Source organism: Cervus canadensis, chromosome 25, assembly GCF_019320065.1.
Source record: "Cervus canadensis isolate Bull #8, Minnesota chromosome 25, ASM1932006v1, whole genome shotgun sequence".
Classification (NCBI taxonomy): Eukaryota; Metazoa; Chordata; class Mammalia; order Artiodactyla; family Cervidae; genus Cervus; species Cervus canadensis.
This window is the reverse complement of record NC_057410.1, coordinates 498,536-520,001: the sequence shown is the minus strand read 5'-3', so window position 1 is coordinate 520,001 and position 21,466 is coordinate 498,536. Positions and strand designations below refer to the sequence as shown.

Here is a 21,466-nt window from a genome sequence, read left to right as displayed (position 1 = left end):
TGGACCAGCAGGGAAGGCCAAGAAGAGGAAGTGTTTTTTTCAAGTAACTTTTTTTTTCTAGAACTTGAGTGTCCAGGACCCAGATCCTGAAATTGCAACCAGCTACGTTTTGTGTAACAGTTGTTTGGTTCAAAGTGTTGTGTTTAACAGTTCTCTATCACAGAAATTATTTGCAACCTGGTATTTGGTTGGCCAGAGGTTAGTGATATGATTAAATTTGTATTTATGGAACAACCAGATTAGCACAATTCTGTCCACTTCATCCTGGGGTCCTGGGTTCCAGTATAGCCTCCTTCTTTGTAATTTGGTCATCTGTCTTTTAAGTTTTACAGTTCTGTAGGCACAGATATGGTACAAATAATGGAGGTTAATAGGTGGTGTGGAAATACCTCCTCTTCATCCTAGTTTCCTAAAAGGGGCAATGAGAGACCCACCTCCTATTATCTCATTGCATAGAGTTGGTGTTTCCTTGATCCAGCTTGAGGTTCTCGTTGCATCCTCTTTTCTCTCCAGTAGATTCCACTGCAGACCAGTGGATATGAGAGAATCTGTGAGAGGGGTGAGCATAGTGTTTGTGACAGATTTTTTTTTTTTAACTGTCACAATCTGACCATCTCCAACATTATAAATTTGAGAATGTTGAATATCTGCTATCCTTCCTAGGCTGATTTCTGCTTGACAGCTCACATATTTCAGCTTTTAGGTCCACAAATATACTGTATGCTTTCCAGATGGCTCAGTGGTAAAGAATCTGAGATGCAGGAGACGTGAGTTTGATCCCTGGGTCAGGAAAATACCTTGGAGAAGGAAATGACAACCCAGTCCAGTATTCTTGCCTGGGAAATCCCATGGATAGAGGAGCCTGGCAGGCTACAGTCCATGGGGTCGCAAAGAGTGGACATGACTTAGTGACTAAACAACAACAGTATACACGTTAGGCAATACACAGAAACTTAAAGAAGTCTGTCACCACCCCCCCACCCCCCCAGTCATCTTCCCTCTTTCCCCCTGCTCAAGAAAGGCCTGTCCGTCCATGTTTCTAGCTCAGGTCTCAGTGAATAGAGCCCTATTGGTTTAGGATAATGGGAAGTGACAGGGCAAAGAATGGCACTGGCATTTATAGACATTTTTACACAAGAGGCTGTAAATTGTCCCTTCCAGCTCTCTGGACTATTTGAGGATAGAATGGCATGCCTTTTCTCCTTTAAGCCTCATAGTAACTCTGGGCTGAGAAGCCTCCTACCCCCTCAAACAAAACAAAACCCAGATAAATAACCTCTGCCTGCTTGGTTCTGATTGATCACCAGCTAAGTTTTCAGTCTTGTGCTTGACTGGTTGTGTGTTTTTTTTTTTTTTCTTTCAGTTAGTTTTCCAAGCCTCCTAAGAGAAGTAGTGTTTAGATCAGTCCTCTTGGTGAAGGACTTGACCTGGCATATAAGAAATTCATCTCTAAAAGGAATGGATAAGGGAAATAGATGGGAAGCTAGGTCAGTTAATATATGATGGTCATAGGACATTAAGTCTAATAACAAGTCTAATTAAGTCTAATAACAAATTAGAAATTTGTTATTAACTGATGTAGCTGATTTGAATGGATTATATTTTTTGTTTGTTTTCAAACATTAACACGTTTGGAAAAGTGAAAATTGATGCTTTAGAAAGTTGCAGAAAATCCAAATAGGTAAATACTACAAAGAAACTAAAATATCCAGCCCAGGTCCTAAGCAGAAAACTGGAGTGTGGCTTATATTTTTCTCCCTGACAGTGTGAGGGGCATGTGTTATGGATTCTTGATTCTTGACTAGTAGTAGTAAATATTGATGTTACTACATCTTCCTTCCTTTTCTACTAAGATATCACTGAGTTTTCACTACTTGTAGTTCTTCATATAGGTGACTGTCCTAATGAGATATCTTAAGGGACCTGTAAACCCTAAAGGCTACTTTTCCCATATTTGTGGGTTTTACCAGTTTTCTTTACTGTGAATATTCTGTGTTATACAGTTTTAGGATATAAAAAGCTTGAAAACAAATATTCCTCTACTGATTATCTTCTTGTTGCTGAAGCTGGTAGCTGGAAGAATCTTGGGTGGCTGCAGTGATAAGTTTCATGAATCATTCTTATAATTCTTTATTTTTGATCACTCTTGGTGGGGATGAACCACTTCAGAATGAGAGAGATACTGAACCTGCCTTGTTTTTGAGGAACTTGTCAGTGAAATGTGTTGAGATATCAAAGAGAAAGTTGGGACAAAGAGTCAGTTCCAAGTACAAGAGGACTCCAGTGTCTTGTAGCATACAGACTTCATTATGGCTTGTCTCTGTTTGTGCTCTTCTGGAAGGCCTATTTGATTCTATCATGATTCCCTTCCATCATCTGAAATAAATGAATGTCAGTTTCTCCCTTTCAGCAGTGGGTTTTGATACAGAGGTTAGTCAGTTGGATATGGAGAGAAGGAAGTTCACACTGTAGATTTAGAATTTTAGGGAATTCCCTGGTGGTCCAGTAGTTAGGAGTCCGCGCTTCCACTGTTGGGGGTGTAGGTTCAATCCTTGGTCAGGGAACTAAAATCCCACAAGCTGCATGACATGGTCACAAAGAACAAAAAGAATGGTGTGGTCACCAGCCTTCTCAGAGTTTGTAATTGAGATTTGTTGAGAGTTTAGGCATGTGTATACAAACCTTTTCCAAAGGAAGGACTTCCCTGGGGGTTCAGTGTTTTAAGGCCCCATGCTTCCAGTGCAGGGGGCACGGTTCAGTCCGTTTGAGGAGCTAAGTAAGATTCCATGTGCCACATGCCACACAGCACGCCCCCCCCCCCCCCAAAAATACAAGGAAGAACTGCAGGGCCCTGCATATGACACTGAGACTGTAAGAGCCCTGAGAAACTATAAGCTATGGTGAGTTTAGTAGGATTTTTTTTTTAAAGGAGTGAAAGACTAGATCCCAGGATAAGTTGGGAAAGTAGCATGCCGAGTAGGCTTAGATTCTTTTTATCCACATATACTTAAGTACCAGTAATTGGGCCAAGTGCAAACTTAATCCTCTATTTCCTTTTCTCATGGTGCCCCATGAGATCAAGAAAAATGCAGGTAGTAGGATTGTAGATAGAAAAAACTTCAGTATGGATCCTGTCAGTCACTGTATTTCATTGATAAAGGGCTTTGGGGGGAAATTTCCCTCCCCTCCTGCTCCATCCTAGATTGTCAGTTTGCCAAAAAATGCTTCTTCCACTTGAAAAATTATATTATTTTAACTTACATTAATCAACAAGAAAAGATAAGAACAGGTTATATAATAGAAAGAGATGGCAGTTGAGAGTGGCTGTCAAGACAAGATGAATTTCAGAAAAGCCGAGACCAACCTCACATAGTCCTCAGCATTTCTGGGAGCTTTTAGGGCCCAGCCAAAATCTAACCAATCCTTTAAATCCCCTTCTAATTCATAATAATTTAAGAATAAATATTTGTCTTTTTTTTTTTCTTCTGCCTCCTCCTTTAAGATAAAAACACATGCTGCTTCTATACGCGTCCATTTCTATACCCGTCCATTGGAACGAACCTTGAGGGAGTGGTAAAGGACCTGTTTAAAGAGGAAACAATAGGGAAAACTCTCTGACCTCAGTTTATCCCCTCATCTGGTTCTTCATTTGTCCCTGCTGAGGAACAGAACTTGTCTTTTGTCTGTAACACAAATACATCTTTACCTCCCTCCTTCCCACTTCCCCCCCAACCCGCTCTTCTCACTCCCTTCTATTATGGTTCCAATCAATGATGTCATTATGTGTGCCATTCAACTGCTGTTGAACCACTTGGCTATAGGAATTTGGAAGAGCAAAGAGGCAGAATGGAATTTTTCTCCTGCCCAGGACTGTTGAAAATGTATTCTAATTTTAACTAGAGAAATAGGAGTCAAGTTTTTGCTCAACTTCTACCCTCCCTCTGTGCCCTAAACCTCAGACAGACACTTTTTGCCTGGCTGTGGATGAGAAGAAAATTGTGGAGAAATGTTAGGAGTATAAATTGAGTATTTTAGAGGAAAAACTTTAAAAATTGGGGGAAGCAAGATGATATTTTTGGTGCTATGTCAACATTTATGACTGATGTTTTGCTCTGTTCACTGTAAATTGGATTTTTGAGAAGCTTCTATTAGAGGGTTATACTTCCCTAAGGTACGTGGAATCTTGTACCATTTCACTTTATTTTTCTCTTATTTCATTCATTTCATTTGAACCCAAAGAACTAGAGGTATGAAAGTTTGTGGTAAGGAAAAACTCACTGTCTTTTTTATTTCCTCTGCTTATACCCCACCCCCGACTAATGTCTTCACATTCCTTCTTCTAACATGTCAGAACTGATGACTTTGATAAAAAACAAGTTTTATGCCTCTCTGTGGTCCCCCTTAGTCTTTGCCCCAGGAGTAAACAAACTCTGGAAAAGGAGGGGAATACTACATTCTTTTGAGTCTGCTTTACTTTTAAATACCTTTAACTGTTTTTGCCAACCAAGTTCTTGAGGTGAGATCATTCTCTGACTACCAGTTTTTAGTTTTGATTTACTAAAAAAAATTTTTTGGCTCTGTCATCTTAGTTCCCCAACCAGGGATCAAACCTATGCCCCCTGCAGTGAAACCACAGTGTTAACCACTGGACCACATGGGAAGTCCCTGAGTGCCAGTTTTTTAAAAGGTGCCACTCTTAGTACATAAGCTTTTTTTTTTTCAGTTATTGTTATTATTTTTTTTCCATTTATTTTTATTAGTTGGAGGCTAATTACTTTACAGTATTGTAGTGGTTTTTGCCATACATTGACATGAATCAGCCATGGATTTACATGTGTTCCCCATCCTGATCCCCCCTCCCGCCTTCATAAGATTTTTAAAACTCATCTGTAAATCATACGTGATTGTATGTCTAGTTGATGTGTTAATTTTGAGGTGACCAGTAAGCCAGCCTGGCTGTCTTAAGCAGAGTAGTAGCTGTCCAACCTCCCTATGCCTGCTCAGTCATTCACTCCTCTCTGATTCCTTGCGACCCCATGGACTGTAGCCCACCAGGCTTCTCTCCATGGGATTTCCCAGGCAAGAATACTGGCGTGGGTTACCATTTCCTTCTCCAGGGGATCTTCCCAACCCTGAGATTGAACCTGTCTCCTGCATCGGCAGGTGGATTCTTTATCATTGCACCACCTGGGAAGCCAGAGATACTCTCCCTAGCTCTGGGGAAATGTGAACTAACTGTCTGAATCCAAGTCTGTCAGTCTTTCAAATTCTGTATGGAAGGAAAAAGTGTGGGGTGGTGTTTGTCTGTCTGGGGGAGGGCTTTGGTGTGTGCTGGTGTTGCTCATTCTTGGGAGGATGCGTGGTTTGAGTGCTCACAGGCTCTTCGTGTGTGACAGCAGTAGCATTGGTGTTTAAGGTGTGTTTTGATGCTTTTGCGCAATAACCGTTTGTTGGGTTGGCATTGCCAAGGAGTGGTGACATTTTAAAGAATACAAATGGGTTTGATTCAAGTAAGGTTTGATAATTACGTGATAGCTCATTTTCTTATGTGCTCACCAAAATAGTAAAGTTGCTTTTTATGCCTGAAAGCTGAAGTGGGTCAAAGAAAATCCTATAGATTTTGGAGTTGGGGATGGGAATGAGATAGAGCATCATCAGATCATGAGATGTTTTATAGGAGGATCCTTGGTAGTGATGTTTGCAAACTAGCAAAGACCCTGTTTTTAATGAAATCTAAAGTCCCTTGTTAAGATTTAGAAGATGTTAACTTCTTTCCTCCCTTCCCTTTCCTTTACTACTCTTTTCTCATATTTTTTAAGATAATATTTTAACCCATTACCTTCTCATCCCCAGAGCAGATTGACAGATAGAGAAATGTATTTTCAGAGTGTCCCACATTGGGATTTTATATATACATTGAATCTTTAAATCCCTAGCAGTGGGACTTCCCTGGTGGGCCAGTGGCTAAGACTCTGCATTTGCCGTCCATGGGGCCCAGGTTTGATCCCTGGTCAGGGAACGAGATCCCACATGCTGCAACTAAGACCCAGTGCAGCCACATAAAATAAATATATTTTTTAAAAAATCCCTAGCTGTGAAGATACGTTATTGAGAAGGAGATCATATTTGAAATGCTTGGTGTCTGGGTATTAGAAAATATTTATTGGGTGAGAAGTTTGTTGAGGTACAGAGTAGAGGAGGCAGTTTTAGAGTTTTTACCGTCCTGCCCCTGCTTGGGTATGAAATGTTTCAGGAAGAAGAGCAACTGGAGATGACAGATCTACAAGATGAGAGGTTTTATTTGATGGATCTCTTTAGTGCTCTAAATGAACAAGCAAAACATACGAGCCTTAAGACAAGAGCATCTGTTCTGTTCTCCACTTCATTGAAACTTCCTCTGTATCAGTTCTGTAGGGAAAAAACCATATGTGCTTGAGCCCGTTTGCCTCTCTCTCTTCCCCACATGCCTGAGGTGTTCCCTCCTCTTGTTTTGGCATGTTCTTCCTGTATTGAACTGCACTGGTAAGAGTGTCTGCTCCTCTATTTCAGTTCTAAGAGGGCAGCATGACTTTTGTCCCTTAGTCAGCTGTGATTCCTTTCATTTTCTCTTCACATTCCTGCAGCTGAGATAACCTGTTTGTAGGCAGCAAAAACTTTTTTGGAAGGCCCCTAGTTCTTTGGGGGGAAATTTGGAGTGGACTAGCAGCCTTGTTTGGAGAAGGCAATGGCACCCCACTCCAGTACTCTTGCCTGGAAAATCCCATGGACGGAGGAGCCTGGTGGGCTGCAGTCCATGGGGTCGCTACGAGTTGGACACGACTGAGTGACTTCACTTTCAGTTTTCACTTTGATGCATTGGAGGAGGAAATGGCAACCCACTCGAGTATTCTTGCCTGGAGAATCCCAGGTACGGGGGAGCCTGGTGGGCTGCCGTCTATGGGGTCACACAGAGTCACGACTGAAGCAACGCAGCAGCAGCAGCAGCCTCATTTGGTTTTGTGAGGTTTTGTTGTTGGGCTGGGGGGGGATTGGGGAGTTTTCGTTTGTTTTGTTTTGTTGGTTTGTACTGTCTCAAAGCTATTTGCAATTACTCCCAACTGTTGCTGCATGTAAAAGTTACCAGGGGTCTCTTACAGTTCCCTAGGCTCTTCCTTTTGAGATTCAGATTTTTTAGATTGGGGTGAAGCCAGAAATCTGTCTTTTAAAATATCTCAGGTGAAAAAAAAAAAAAATCTCAGGTGAAAAGAAAACTGTTTTCCTAGTGTTCATTGTAAATTTCTGAATGCTCAGGTAACTGTTGTCCTTCATTCTCTGTGTATTTTGGTTAAGACAGAATTCACTTTCCCTCAGAAGTTTTTAGCTTCCCTCTACTGACTTCTTGACATTTCTGCCAAGCTCTGCATCACTTATCCTTAAGAGCAGCAGCTTCCTGGCTTTTAAGGGAGGGAGGTTGGGATTTTAATAGAAATTTGGCTTCCAGGGGTCTCAAGTGTGAAGCCTTCATTTCCTCCACCTTCCTTGCTTTGTCCTACAATTAGCTAGAGCAAGACCGAGACGACCTCCTCGGGGGTTAGAGAAGAGTGGGGGTTGGGGGAGAAGCTTGATTTGGACAAGAGGAAAAGTGATGGGAGCTGGTGACTCAGGAGAGTATTTGGTTCTGAGCTGTACTGGGGCTTTAGATACTGTAAAGATATGAGGAGATAAAGTTTCTGGTGGTCTCTACTTCTGGTGTAGCTTTGCAGTTCTTGGCACCCTTCTGGCCCTAGTGAGTAAGATTGTAGTATTGGGAGATGTGTTGTGTGTATGTGTGTGGCAGTATTGGAGTATCTCTTTACTCTGTGTGCTAAGATCATGGCGTACCCTCTGCTAGTCCAGTCCTTCACTTTTAGTCCTGCTTAGGCTCTGTGCATTGGTCTTTAGGACCACCTCAAGTTCTGTGGACTGGCTGGCATAAAGGCTCAGGAATAAACATGTTCAAATGAATCTCAGAAACTGGGGCAGGGAGGTGACAGCTGTGTGTTTAAGCATTGAAGTGTTTCTGAGAGAAAAACCATCAGTTGCTGTCATTCACTCTGAGAGTATGAAATTGGAAGCCCCACTCACCCTGGAGTGTTTCATAACCTTTACCTCTGGGAAGTCAAGGCCATGTCATTATTAATCTACCGTCGCCTGAAAGGCCCCAGGCTCTGCTTTTCATCCTGCCATCAGCCACATGGCGGTGAAAGTCAGGAAAGTCACCAAAAGGCTCCTGCTTTCCTTTTTGCCTTACTCTTACCTTAGATTCCCTTGAAAAATCAGATTGGCCTGAGAACTGTTAACATCTTAGTGTGGTAATTCATTTACAAAAAGAGGCAGTTACTTTTTGCAAACTGTGATCATCTTTGTTCACTATCAGCCTCCTTTCCATCACTCCAGGGAAAAGATTTCTGAGAAAATAACTGTTAAAGAAGGATTTTTAAAAAGTGGCATGGTTTGGGTCCTGATGGGAATGTACATGAGACTCTGACATTGAACAGTGTTGGATGTGAACAACAGCTCAGTCTTTAAAACAGCGGTAGGAGAAGGGCTAGCTCCAGCTCAGCAGCACCTCAGCTCCCCTGAAATGCCCCCTTTCTACTTGTAAGGATATATCTGACTGAATTTAGATTGGAGTTTCTGCTTCTCACACATAGTATAAGAAGGGATGATGTGAGTGAGCTGACCAAAAAAAATACCTGGCTTGGTTAATTATTTTGATTGCCTGTCAGAATAGTAAGGATATCTCTTATTTGAATTCAGTAAGTCCTCTTGCTTTGTGTTTTAGAATTTACTGAGTTCAGATTCCCTACATAAACCTGGGTTATATTTGGGTTACTGTTGTTATTGTTTCTCCTGGTTTCTCTCTATGAGCCAGAGTGACATTGGTAATAAGATTGAAAAAGGTGAATGTTTTTAACACAGAGCCCATGGGGTGCTAAATTAAGTCAGAATGGGCACTTTTTGGTAGAGCAAGTCACCCTAACACAGTAAACTTGAAACAGTATTCTTTATTGGATTCAGGATAAAATTAGTAAGTTTTGAAAAATGTTCACTTGAGTTTGAATCTTGAAGACACGGGTTTTGTTTGCAAGTTAGGGTTGGAACTCATTTGGGTAGAGGTTTTATCTTTGGTACTTTTTGTCATAAAAAGAGGCAGTCACTTAGAAAGCAGCCATGATGTTCAGGTTGCCAGTTGTTGCAGCTGGTCCTCCACTTGGGACTTAATTTCTGGCTACGGTGTATATACCGTGAAAACATTGACAGGAACTCTTAATTTAAAAATTCTAGGACTTCCCTGGTGGTCCAGTGGTTAAGAATCCACTTGCCAATGTAAAGGACACAGGTTCAATCCCTGATCTGGAAAGATTCCGCATGCTGGGGGGCAGTTAAGCCTGTGGGCCACAGCTACTGAGCCTGAGCTCTAGAGCCTGGAAACTGCAACTGCTGAAGCCTAGAGCCAGCGCCCCTCAGCAAGAGAAGCCAGCGCAGTGAGAAGCCCACACGCTGGAAGCAGAGAGCAGCAGCGCCTGCTCTCCACAACTGGAGAGAGCCTGCACGCAGCAACAAAGACCTGCTGCAGTCGTAAATAAATAAATTTTAAAAAAGCAATACATTTCTAGCTATAACCTTGTACTTCCTTCCCCTTTCTTTTTCCTTCTTGGGACATTGAGGTTTTTTGTTTTTTTAAAAAAGATTAATTGCATTGTATTTAGAGAGGAATGCGTTCTTAAAGGACCAATAGCAACCCTGTAACTAACTGTACTTAATCTTGTCTATTAAGTTTCATCTCTGGATCTGGGTGTTTGATCTCCATCTCTCTCTCTCTCTCTTTCTCTCTCTTTTGCCCAGGCCTCAGCAGTGAAAGCTCTTTGTCCTAATCACTGAACTGCCAGGGAATTCCCTGATCACCATTTCTCTTTTTTTAAATTTGTTTATTTGGCTACACCAGGTAGGATCTTTACTTGCAGCATATAGGAGCACTGACCAGGGATCGAACCAAGGTCCCCTGCATTAGGAGCTCGGAGTCTTAGCCACTGGACCGCCAGGGAGGGCCCTCTGATCACCATCTCTTGATCTCATGTTTCTCTCTCACCTCAATACTTCTGGCCCCTCCTTTCTAAATAGAAATATTTTCAAAACCACTTGCCAGGGACAGGCCATACATTTTATTCCAAACTTTATAACAGTCAATACAAAGAGGAAAACGAAGTTATACTATTTACAGTGATTACCAGGGCTTCCCTTGTGGCTCTGGTAAAGAATTCGCCTGCTGATGCAGGAGACGAGGGTTCAATCACTGTGTTGGGAAGCCCCCTGGAGAAGGCAATGGCCACCCACTCCAGTATTGCCTGGGAAATCCCATGGACACAGGAGCCAGGCGGGCTACAGCCCATGGGATGGTGAAGAGTCAGATGAGACTTAGCACCTAAATGACAGCAACAGGGTTCACAATGAAAACTAGCAAGTTGCTCACCAAAAATGCAATTATTTTGGGCCTGGGATCCAGAAGGAAAAATTCCCCATTGATCCTCACAGTGGAGTGATACAATGAACAGCGGCACACATCTTTATAGTCACTCCGTTGTAAATTTATAAGTCCTGTGAGGTTAAGGATCTTTTTCTTACTCATCTTTTATCCCCAATGCCAGAACATTTGTCTGACCCAGAGTAGACTCTCAGTGGATATTTGAATGACTAGTGGATGAATGGTTTAATTTTATAGTTTCAGTGTTACTGAGGATGTTGATAGAAACTGATGTGTGATTTAGGAAAGCGTTTCCTCAAGGGCCTTGAGAGAGTACCTAGAATTGGGTCTATAGCATTAGAGGTCAAATCCTTGCTCAGTTCCCTTGGACCTTACCTTATATAGATATCTGTTTTGGTACTCATTAATTGTTAGGGATGATGAAATCAGTAAAGCCTGGTAGCATAAATTTTCTTTTTTTAGGGTCCCAGGAAGAGAAGATGGTTAATAGTACCTGATGGAGAAGACTGGTTTTGCTGAGCTCTGTTCTGGTACACTTAACCCTAAATCTGATCCTCTGTCCAAATATCATTTGCCTTGCATCTAAAGGAAGTTATTTTGTCGTGTTGGTAGTGAGTCTGATTCTTAACAAGTTTTTCCCCCTAATTTTTACTTGTTTATTGTCTGCACTGGGTCTCTGTTGCCGTGTGCCACTTTCTCTAGCTGCAGTAAGTGGAGGCCGCTTCTGTCGCAGTGCGTGGGTTTCTCTAGCTGTGGAGCCCAGGCTCCAGGGGAACCAGCGATGGTGGCTGCGGCGCACGGGCTCAGTAGCTGTGGCCCATGGGCTTGGTTGCCCTGGGGCGCGTGGGGTCTTCCTGGACCAGGGCTGGAACCTGTGTGCTCTGCATTGGCAGGGGGGCTCTTAACCATTGGACCACCTTTTAACAGCTTCTGATGACTTCATTTCTAGTGTGGAAGAAGGACTTTAGCTTCAGAATTCTGCTGATGGTCTCGAACTTTGTTTCAAGGACCAGAAAGAAGCAGTTGAAATAATGCCTAACATTTATTGAATATCTGTACGGTAGTTCCTATGTACTAAGCATTGTCACAGATATAATTTGTACCTTGGGGCGATCTGGGATGTCTCAGTCTTTCTTTTTTTTTTTTTTTTTTTCATTTCTTAGGGGACTTTATTTATTTATTTTTTTATTAATTAATTAATTTATTTTTTTCAGTGGGTTTTGTCATACATTGACATGAATCAGCAATAGATTTACACGTATTCCCCATCCCGATCCCCCCTCCCCCCTCCCTCTCCACCCGATTCCTCTGGGTCTTCCCAGTGCACCAGGTTCGAGCACTTGTCTCTGGGCTGGGCAGTCTTTCATATCCATTGTACAAGGATTGTTCAAGGATTTGCCAAATCTGAAAGAGAAACAGGAAGAAAAATGGATTTTAAAAAGTTGAAGATGTCTTCTAAAGAGTTCAGTTTGGAACTGTCTTATTCCCTGATGGAAAATGCAGTGATGGTGATTCATGAAAGCATTTGACTTTATTGAATATATATCATACTTTGTGCCTTTTGCTTCTTATATGGGCTGTCTCCTCTTTCACACAATTCTCTTGTTTTTATCTCCAAGCTTTTGAAAAGAAAAACAAGGCAGTTATTGGGAGATGTGAGTGAGGATCGTGTATGCTAAAGTTATTGATGTCAGGCTTCTTCTTTAAGTCTTGAATGAGAGAATGGGGAAGTGATGTGGATCAATCAGTCCAATGCCTGTCTTTAGTCAGTGAGGACACGTTTGTCTTCTGACTTTGGATGCAAGTTGTGTTTTGAGGAGTTTTCACTTGATAGCAAATAAGGGTGCTTCAGATTCCAGTACTATTCAAGAGCATGCCTGGGAAGAAAAAGAATTTGTTAGTTGTTGAGGGTTTGTGGGAGGGGAGTAGGGGAGGGATGAAGAAGGGAAAGACTTGCAAATGCATATGACACTGAGCTAGAGGGGTCAGTGCTGCCTGCAGATGCACCCCGTTTATGCACTTGAGCATGGCCTGGGGGAGCATCGGCCTGATGAATGCAGAGAGAGATGCGTTTTGATCGAGGTAATTTTCCTCAGATGGGTCTCAGCATCCCACGAATCAAAACCTGTCAGCAAGGAGCTAAAGATGGAGTGAAGTTTATTGTACATTTGTTTCCATGCGACACCGTCACGCTAGAAGGGTCAAGTGAGAGAGGTCATTAGAACTGTGCTGATTTCTCCCTGCAGGGCAAGGAGGAAGGGGGCTTTAGGAAGGAGCTGCGGGGCTCTGGGAGGGAGGGAAGAGCAGGCATGACAAAATGAATGGAACCCTCACTGGTCTCTGCAGATGAGGGTGTGCAGACTGTTCATAGGGGATGGGAGGTGGGGCATCTGTATTGTTTCCCCCGCCCCCTCCCCTTAAAGCCCCTGGTAGATTTGGAGCAGATGCTCTGCCTGATCTCCAGGAGAGGCACCAAAGGAGTAAAAAAGGGATCCCAAGGGGAAATCCTCTCATAGCTATCCTTAGTGGCTAGAGAATATAACATCCACTTGACCTCACTCACCCTTCTTTTTTCTTCCCTCATTCTTTCCTCACCTTTGAGCTCAAAAAGAAACACAGGAAATTTAATTCAGAAGTCCCAAACTCCCATGTTGGGATATACCAAAGTAGAGAACCAGAGGAAAAAATGTCCCACACATTCCAAATGGACATAGGCTTTGTGAAGAGAATGGGCCTATGGTTTGTGCTGAGAGAATAGCTAGGTTTCAGCAGTAATATCTCCCTCTGTGATTTGAACTTGCTGAAGTATCCCTGTGAATTGTGAAAGTCGCTCAGTCATGTCTGACTCTTTGCGACCCCATGGACTATACAGTCCATGGAATTCTCCAGGCAGGAATACTGGAGTGGGTAGCCATTCCCTTCTCTGGAAGTTCTTTCCAACCCAGGGATTAAACCCAAGTCTCCCACATTGCAGGTGGATTCTTTACCAGCTGACCCACCAGGGAAGCCTGAAGTATCCCTAGCACTGCATTGATTGGAAAAAAGTCTGTGGTGGTAGTTCAACAAGATATGGTCTAGTCCTGCCTACCCCCAAAAAAGCTATGTACACTCCTTTTATTTCTGCTAAAGCTGTTTCCTGCTTGGCCTGGAGGCTTAATAAAATGGTTTGCTCATCTACAATGTTCTATAGAGATTCTCATTTTGAAATTTCCATTTATATCTCTTAATCACTTTTAGTGGTGGTAGACAAAATTAAGAAAAACTTCCTAGTGGCTTTGGTAAAGAAAAATATATTGAGGCCTGTGTTCATTGGAACCCCTAATTCTTTTCATACAGTTTAACATATGGAATAGCCAATTAACTGAAATTAGAAACAAGTTCCTTTGAGAAAATGTTAAGTATGAGACTACTAATTGGAGTCCTTTCCCTAGATTCCTGGTTATGAAATGGAGGCATATGATTGGTAGAAAGGGGATGGGATCCTAGCATTGAGCTAAGGGTCCTAGTGATCCTTCTTACCTTGGAAATTAAGCACTACTTCCATTCTGCTACTGTTCTTCCAAAGAAATGCTTACGTGAGATACCTAAGGTTTTGATAAAGTTAAGAAGTAGGTTCTCGGGTAAAATGGCTTGGGTTCCATTTCTGGCTCTGCTGCTTAACTGTTTGTGAGACTTGGGCAAGTTAAATCTCTCCAAACCTCAGTTTTCTTACCTATAAGATGACCTACTGTGTATGTCGTAGTACTTGTTATCTCTAAGGTTGTTAAAACAGGTAAATGAGATATTGCATGTAAAAGAACTTCATATAGTACCTGGCACATAGTAAGCACCCACACCCAATTAATAGTGGCTATGAATAATCATGATTATTTTATATTATTAAAGATAAGAATACTTCTTTTTTCCTTTGAACCTGGCTCAATGTTTTACAGTAGTTTAGATTACATTAATTATATGCCCACTGTGGATTTGCTAATGGTTATAATGAAAAAGGCAGACAAATTATGTAGGCAGTATTCTGTGATTAAGTGATGATAACTCATGTGTAGGATTCTTCAGTTCTTCAATAGCCACCAACTTTTCTTAGCTTCTTTCTTCCTTGCTAGAAGGCAGGTGCAGCACAAGGGAGAAAATGAACGTTTCTCAAGCGGAAAGAACCAAAGTAAGACTGAGAAAGTAAAGCGGAAAGAACCAAAGTAAGACTGAGAAAGTACTCCTGACTGCTCACTGTGCTCAGAGAACTGGGCTGGTGAGATTGAACACAGAAAGCTGTACAGCTACCTTGCTTTTGACCAGGAGCGGGTTCCTCCGAGGAACAAAGACCGCTCCATTGTTGGGGTTGAGAGTGAAGGTATTTTGGAAGTTCTTGTGTTTCTGTAGCTCTCTTGGTTGCCTTTCCTTTTGACTCTGGTTTTTGGGACACCCAGAGACACATGCTGCCTACATACTGCAGGAATACGAACTTTTTTGGGCTTGCCTTTTTTTTTTTTTAAAATCCAGCTCTGAAGCACCACACATAAGCTCAAAGTTTGTTTCAACACTTTTAACCTGACCTTCTTTTGGTTATGTTTTGTAAATAAGGTCAAAGAAACTGTCCTGGCCCATGATGAGACTGTTATGTGTCTGTGGAGTAGAAGGTCTCCTGGGATATCTGAGAGGCTACGATCTTTGTCTAGATACGTCAAGATCTAGAATATGCTTTTAGGGGTGAAGAAATACCCAGGGAGGCCACCTACTTTTGGATGTTTCTAATCTTAGGACTGGGCTTTTGATTCCTGGTGGCAGGTTATGAGAAGAAGGTGGAAAAGGAGAAAATGAGTGTTAAAGTTGGATAAAGCGGCAGGGTTTAGGCCCTGATGGAAATGTAATATATGTGAGATTCTGACATTGAACAGTGCTGGGTGTGAATAGCAGCTTTAAAATGCTGCAGGAGAGTTGCTGTTTTAGTCGCTAAGTCGTGTCTGACTCTTCTGCAACGCCCGGACTGTAGCCCACCTGACTCCAAAGCCTGTGGGACTTCCCAGGCGAGAATACTGGAGTGGGTTGCCAGTTTTAGTCATTCTAGGGACAGGATGCTCTATGCCAGCGTGTTCAGTTTCCTGTTTTTCTGTTTGTGTGATCCTTGGTTCTTAACACAAGGTTGGCCAGCATATAATCAATAAATTATAATTTCACTGGTATTTATCTTGTGAATGGAGACTAGCTTGTTTCAACCCTTTTCTTTGTCCCTGAACAGTCGGAGGATGACGAAAAGCTGAAAAAGAGGAAGGAGCGATTTGGGATTGTCACAAGTTCAGTTGGAACAGGAACCACAGAGGATACAGAGGTAAAATACACCTGAAATGCTTCACAGGGCCTTTGAATGGAAAATGAAGACAAACAGAATAGAGAAACATTTTATTTCCCTGCTACTACCTAGGTGCCTAAATGCCAAGATTTTTGGTCCTTTGCTTGATATCTGTTTTCTGGATAAAGAGACCCTACTGAATTCCATCAGTATACTTTAGTAATTTACTGTTAGAGCCAGTTAACCTAGTAAGAAAGAGCACAAGATTTTGAATCAGGTAAACTTGGTTAAGTGACTGTGCCACTTAGTATTACAATATATTATAAGTTATAGTAATTTTTTGAATCTCAGGTTCATCATCTGGAAAGTGGAGATAATAAAACCTACCTCAAAGCAGTATTTTAATCGTGAAGTGATTCTGCATAAAATGTTTGACAGTGTTTGTCATATTGTTAATTATGTAGTAAGTAGCAATGTCTCTGATTATCTCCAAGCAGATTTCTTTCATCATTTAATGCCACCATATTCAACCCAGACACAAATGTCGTTGTGCCTGATTTGCCTCTGAAATAAGACAGTTGGGCTCAAATGGGACTTTTAATTTGTTTTTGGCTGCCTTGCACCACATGTGGGATCTTAGTTCCTTCACCAGGGGTTGAACCCACGCCCCTGCATTGGAAGCACAGTCTGTAACCACTGGACCACTGAGGAAGTCGTCAAATGAGACTTCTTGTTATTATCATTTTCTTTATGTAATAGTTTCTGAAAATGAAAGAACGGCTTTTGTTTGTCAGGACGTATGCATCCATATACCAGCATTCTTTGGAGTAATGTTTATTGAGACTGAGCATTGGCAAACCGCTCAGGGCATTGACAGACAATAATGATTTGCTGGTTTAAGAGTATCTATAATAGAAACCAAGTGTCAGCAAAAGTGTACATGAACAGTTAAAATAATGATAGAAACTTCTTAGCTGATGAGGAATTTGAAATGTTGCTTCTTCCATTTATTCCAAATTTATTTCTTTCCATCTGTCTCTAGAGATGACCTCTTTAAATCTTACCTCACACACTCAAAATCTTATGGTCCCTGTAAATAAATATCAGGGTCAATTTTAAATATCAGGGTAATAAACCCTGAAAATTTCAGAATCAGATCAGTTTACATTCTTCATTAAGAAAAAACTAAGAGTTTGCATTCTTTGTGCTGCTAATTAAAAATAAAGCATTACCTGTTGTAAGTAAATGTCTGCCTGCTTGCTGACTTGCCAGGATGACCTAGAAGTAAACCTAGACTTGTTTTAATTCTGGTTAAAATTACCCTCTCTTTGGGACTTTCCTTGTGGTCCAGTGGTTAAGAATCTGCCTGCCAGTTAAGGGGATGTGGGTTTGATCGCTGGTCTGGGAAGATCCCAACATGCCACAGAGCAGCTAAGCTGGTGCACCTCAACACCTGAAGCCCACGTGCCTAGAGCCCATGACCTTCTACGAGAGAAGCCCCTGCACTGCAGCCGGAGAGTAGCCTCTGCTCACGACAGCCAGAGAAAGCCCGTGATGCGGCAGCAGACTCAGTGCTGCCTTAAATAGATTGATGTTTAAAAAATTACTCCCTCTCTACCAAGGAAACTATTGTTAAACCAGGCATGCTCACTGAGTTGGTACATTTGACCTTCAAGATAAGGCAGATGAGGATTTCATTGAGTAGAAAAGAATAATGGCTTTTATTGGGAGAGTTAGTGATTTTAAGGGAGTAGTAACGTTTGAGGCTGATGGAGTTTATATGAACCAGGTGACTTTAATTTGATTCCAAAGAATTGTATCAGTAATCCAGGTGCAGTGGGCTGGGCCTGTGTGCACTCAGCTTTTTTTTTGAGGGGGGGGGGGGCAGGGCATGTACCTACAGGATGTTGAATCTTAGTTCCCTGACTAGGGATTGAACCTGTGCCCACTGCATTGGAAGTGTGGAACCTTAACCACTGGACCACCAGGGAAGGCCCACTCAACTTTTCTTTTCTTTTCTTCCCCATAGAAAGCAGAAAAATAATGTATTCCAAAAGATGGCAGAAATAAATTCATCCTGAAAATACTGTAGTATAATATATTAAATACATTGGTACAATTTTGGTGGGACAGATTTTCCCTCTGAACATGTTCTCCTACTGACTGCCCCACTGTAACCTGTCATACAACAGTTTTTAACCACTGCTGATTCTTGTAATGTGAGCAGACAGGAGCCATCTTCAAATCCACAGATTCCAAGGAAAGAGTAACATTATTTCTCAGAAGAACAGCACTTTCACTCTTGGAAGAGGGCATAAACATTTTATAGAAGCAGTACAGTTTAGATTAAATAGGCACATCATTCATCAAAGTGTAAAAAAGATGACAGGAAAAAAATACCGCATTGTAAAATAAGATATCCAAATGTGTGAACGTTTAAGGCAGCTGCTGGCCAAAGTGGGTATGTTAAGGAAGGTAGCTTGGATATCACGGTGATTTTATGTCTAGAGGAGTTCTCTCCCTGACCTCAGTGACAGAGCACTGGCAAACAGGTCTTCTTCCTCGAGGCCAGTGATACTTGAGGTACCAGATGGTTTCATTTTTCAACTGTGGGCTAAAGAGAGGGTTGAGTTGGGCCAGAATTGCAATCAGCCAAAAGAAATAGCAGCATACTGAACAGATCACCGACATAGTGATGGTCACTCCTCAGTTGGGACCTTTAGGGGTGAACCGGAACACCAGGAAGCCAACAAAGCCCCAGAAGACACTCATCACAATCAGCTTTTCTTTTAAATCTAAATTAAACCTCCTCTGTGAACGGAATTTTCTGAAAGCCCCTTCTTTGCTGGGGACAGTGGTTAGAGTGAGAACTCATACTATTTCGTGAGTCACTTACAGAAGAAAAATATCTTTCTTTCTCTTCCTCTACCCATTTTGTGCCCTCTCTCCAACACTGTCTCCTTTAAGAGGTCCATGTTGGGGCGGCCCCTACCCCACATTTATTCTGTTACCATTGAAGATTTATATGTCCTTCTGTAGATTTGGAGGCCTAAGAAATAGTTGCTGATTGGGCCTAACTGCCCAGAAGGGCATCCCCTTCACATTCTCCATGATACAGTGCTGGTCAGCCTTTTGTCCTTTGAAATTTCCCGTTTCCCCACTCACTGGAGACTCTCCCCAAGCCTGTTGCAGGATCCGTTGTCTCCCAGCTGACTCACTGTGCAGCTAGTGGCCCCCTCTCCTCTGGAATCTTGGCTTTTCTGGCACTGTTTGTTCTCCTTCTTCCCCCACTCCCCCACCCCCCCACCCCCCCCCCACCACCAAACTGCCCTAAGGGGATGACCGGAGAGATTCAGACATTAAGTCTCTGGCTGCCAGCTGAAGTGCGGCCTTCCCTCCTTTCTGGACCTTGTGATAGCCCATGTGAGTTTGGATTAAAGCGGCCAGGAACCTGAGCCACCGTTGTCTTGCAGTCTAATTTTTTTCTTCTTGCTTCTTTATAGGCAAAGAAGAGGAAAAGAGCAGAGCGCTTTGGAATTGCCTGATGAAAAGCTTGTGATGCTTCCTGTTCTCCAGTGTTGCCACCTCGTTGACTCTCCCTGGTCCCCTGTATACCTAAGTGCACAGTCACGTGCCTAGGTCCTGCCTTGCAGTGAGGGAGCATGTACCCCAGGTACATCTGTGAACTCCAGCAGCAGTTTGACTTATTGCAGTTCCAACTTTAAGGTTTTTGTTGTTGTGTTGTTGTTTTTTAATTATTATTTTGCTTGTTAATAAAAAAAAATAGAAAAAAGAACATTGTTTTCTCAGGTGCTCCTTTGAGTTCGTAGAGCCAGATTAGACCAGATAAGGAGATATTCACCAAATATTATAGAGAATTAGCAATAATGCCTTTATCCTTTAGAAAAGAGAATGAGGAAAAGGATTGAGTATGTGCCTTTAAGCCTATTTATTTCCTTCTCTCATACTCACAGGCATCCTTTTACTTCTTTATTCTCCATGAAGAGGCCAAGTTTCACCCTGAATCTTTGCTTCAACAGGTTGAAATGACCCATTAGAATAAAATACAATACTGTAGGTTTTAGGAGGTGCAAAGTATATAAACACTAGGGCTAGGGATTGGTAGTCTGTTATGGAATGGAGTGCAGAGTGCCTATTCTGGAGTCTGGGAGGGCCCTAATTTCAAGAGTGATTTAACTGGTTGCATTTGAAGCCAACATGTGGAATCCTGTTGGTTATGCAGTTCAGGAAAGCAGTTTGTCTGGCTACCCCTCAGAACTGGAAGAAAGTATGTGGGGATTCAGAGTATGACAGGATGTCAGAGGTGTTAAAAGTTATTGCCTAGATTGTTGGGACAATAAGCTGTAGACTAGAGCCTTCTATTTTCTGATCAAGCCCTATGCTAGTTTAATTTGTCTTCTGTTGCAGAAAGATGCTTTTGCAGTTTTGGTGGCAGTTTTTCTTGGATATTACTAAAATCCATTTTCCTTGCCAAGCCTCCTACTTAGGCTTTGGCTATCCCTAAGCAGGGCTGCTTATTTGCGTTTGAATTTCATGTAGATCTGAGACCTGCTACTTAATCTTTTTGGACATGTTGGTATAGGGTTTCTCCTCTTAATCTTTAGTACTATACATCTATATAAGATTGGGCTTTGTTTGGGTTTTGGTAGTAAAACTTAAGAACCTGGCACCTTACCTGAAGACTTTGGTTTCATGACCAGATCTCATGTTGCTGTGGTGTAATTAATTCATTGTTCCCGTTTCTACTAACATCTCTGTCTGGTTTTGTGATTAACAAAAGAATAATGTTTGATCACCTTCCTAACAAGAACCTCTTTCCACAAAGTCTCTTTGGTTCCTGGAGGACAGGGACCTAAGTTTAGATGCTTTAGGAAAAACAGTGTCTTGGGGAGCAGATGCAAAGACTGCCCATTTGTTGTCAATTTTGCCCCATTCTAAGACTTTGGAGAAATGCGCCAAAGGGAAGGTTGATTAAACTTCTTCCTTCTCTTCTCTCTTGGGCACTGCTATCTGCTTCCCTCTCCGTTAGACCCTGATCCTAAAGCTAGCAGAACCAGAGAGAGAATTAGTTCAGTTTTGTATCTTTACAGAGATTATAGATTCAGTAAGGGTTTTCTACCCAAAATAACAGGTAAAAGAACAGAGCAGACGCTTATAAAGAGGAGTGGAGTGCTGAGTCCTTCAGAAGTTTTCTTTACCTTGTCTCCTTATCCTCTGTAATGTTTCAGTAAGGTATTCAGACTTTGCACCCCCAACCCCTGTCCCCAGGATTCTCTTCCTAAAGCCTAATCATTCTTCTCCATGCTTAACTCACTTTCCCCGTATTTTTGAGACAGCTGTGTGTGAAAGTCGCTTAGTCATGTCTGACTCTTTGCAACTTCATGGACTATACAGTCCATGGAATTTTCCAGGCCAAAATACTGGAGTGGGTAGCCGTCCCCTTTTCCAGGGAATCTTCCCAACCCAGGGATAAAACTCAGGCTTCCCGCATTGCAGGTGGATTCTTTACCAGCTGAGCTACCAGGGAAGCCCAGAACTGCTCATCAGGCTTGTGTGGGTTTTTTATTAGCCCTTTTCATCCTATTCCAGCAGCTGTTCTTATGTTGGTCAGAAGTCTCTCACCTCCAAGCCTGATCACCAAATCCTCCTCTTCC

At 42.1% G+C, this 21,466-nt stretch overlaps 1 protein-coding gene across 2 annotated transcripts in view; it reads left to right on the top strand.

Annotated features, from left to right (window-relative positions):
- The window catches only part of LOC122427483 (SAP domain containing ribonucleoprotein), a 47,754-nt gene extending 28,167 nt beyond the window's left edge, over positions 1 to 19,587 (top strand). For both annotated transcript variants that reach the window (XM_043447008.1, XM_043447007.1), the window contains 2 exons: positions 15,741 to 15,830; positions 19,295 to 19,587. In XM_043447008.1, the coding sequence (XP_043302943.1) occupies positions 15,741 to 15,830; positions 19,295 to 19,336 (132 nt within the window). In that variant the 3' untranslated portion in view covers positions 19,337 to 19,587. The remainder of the gene's footprint in view (positions 1 to 15,740; positions 15,831 to 19,294) is intronic.
- Positions 19,588 to 21,466: the final 1,879 nt, after the last annotated feature.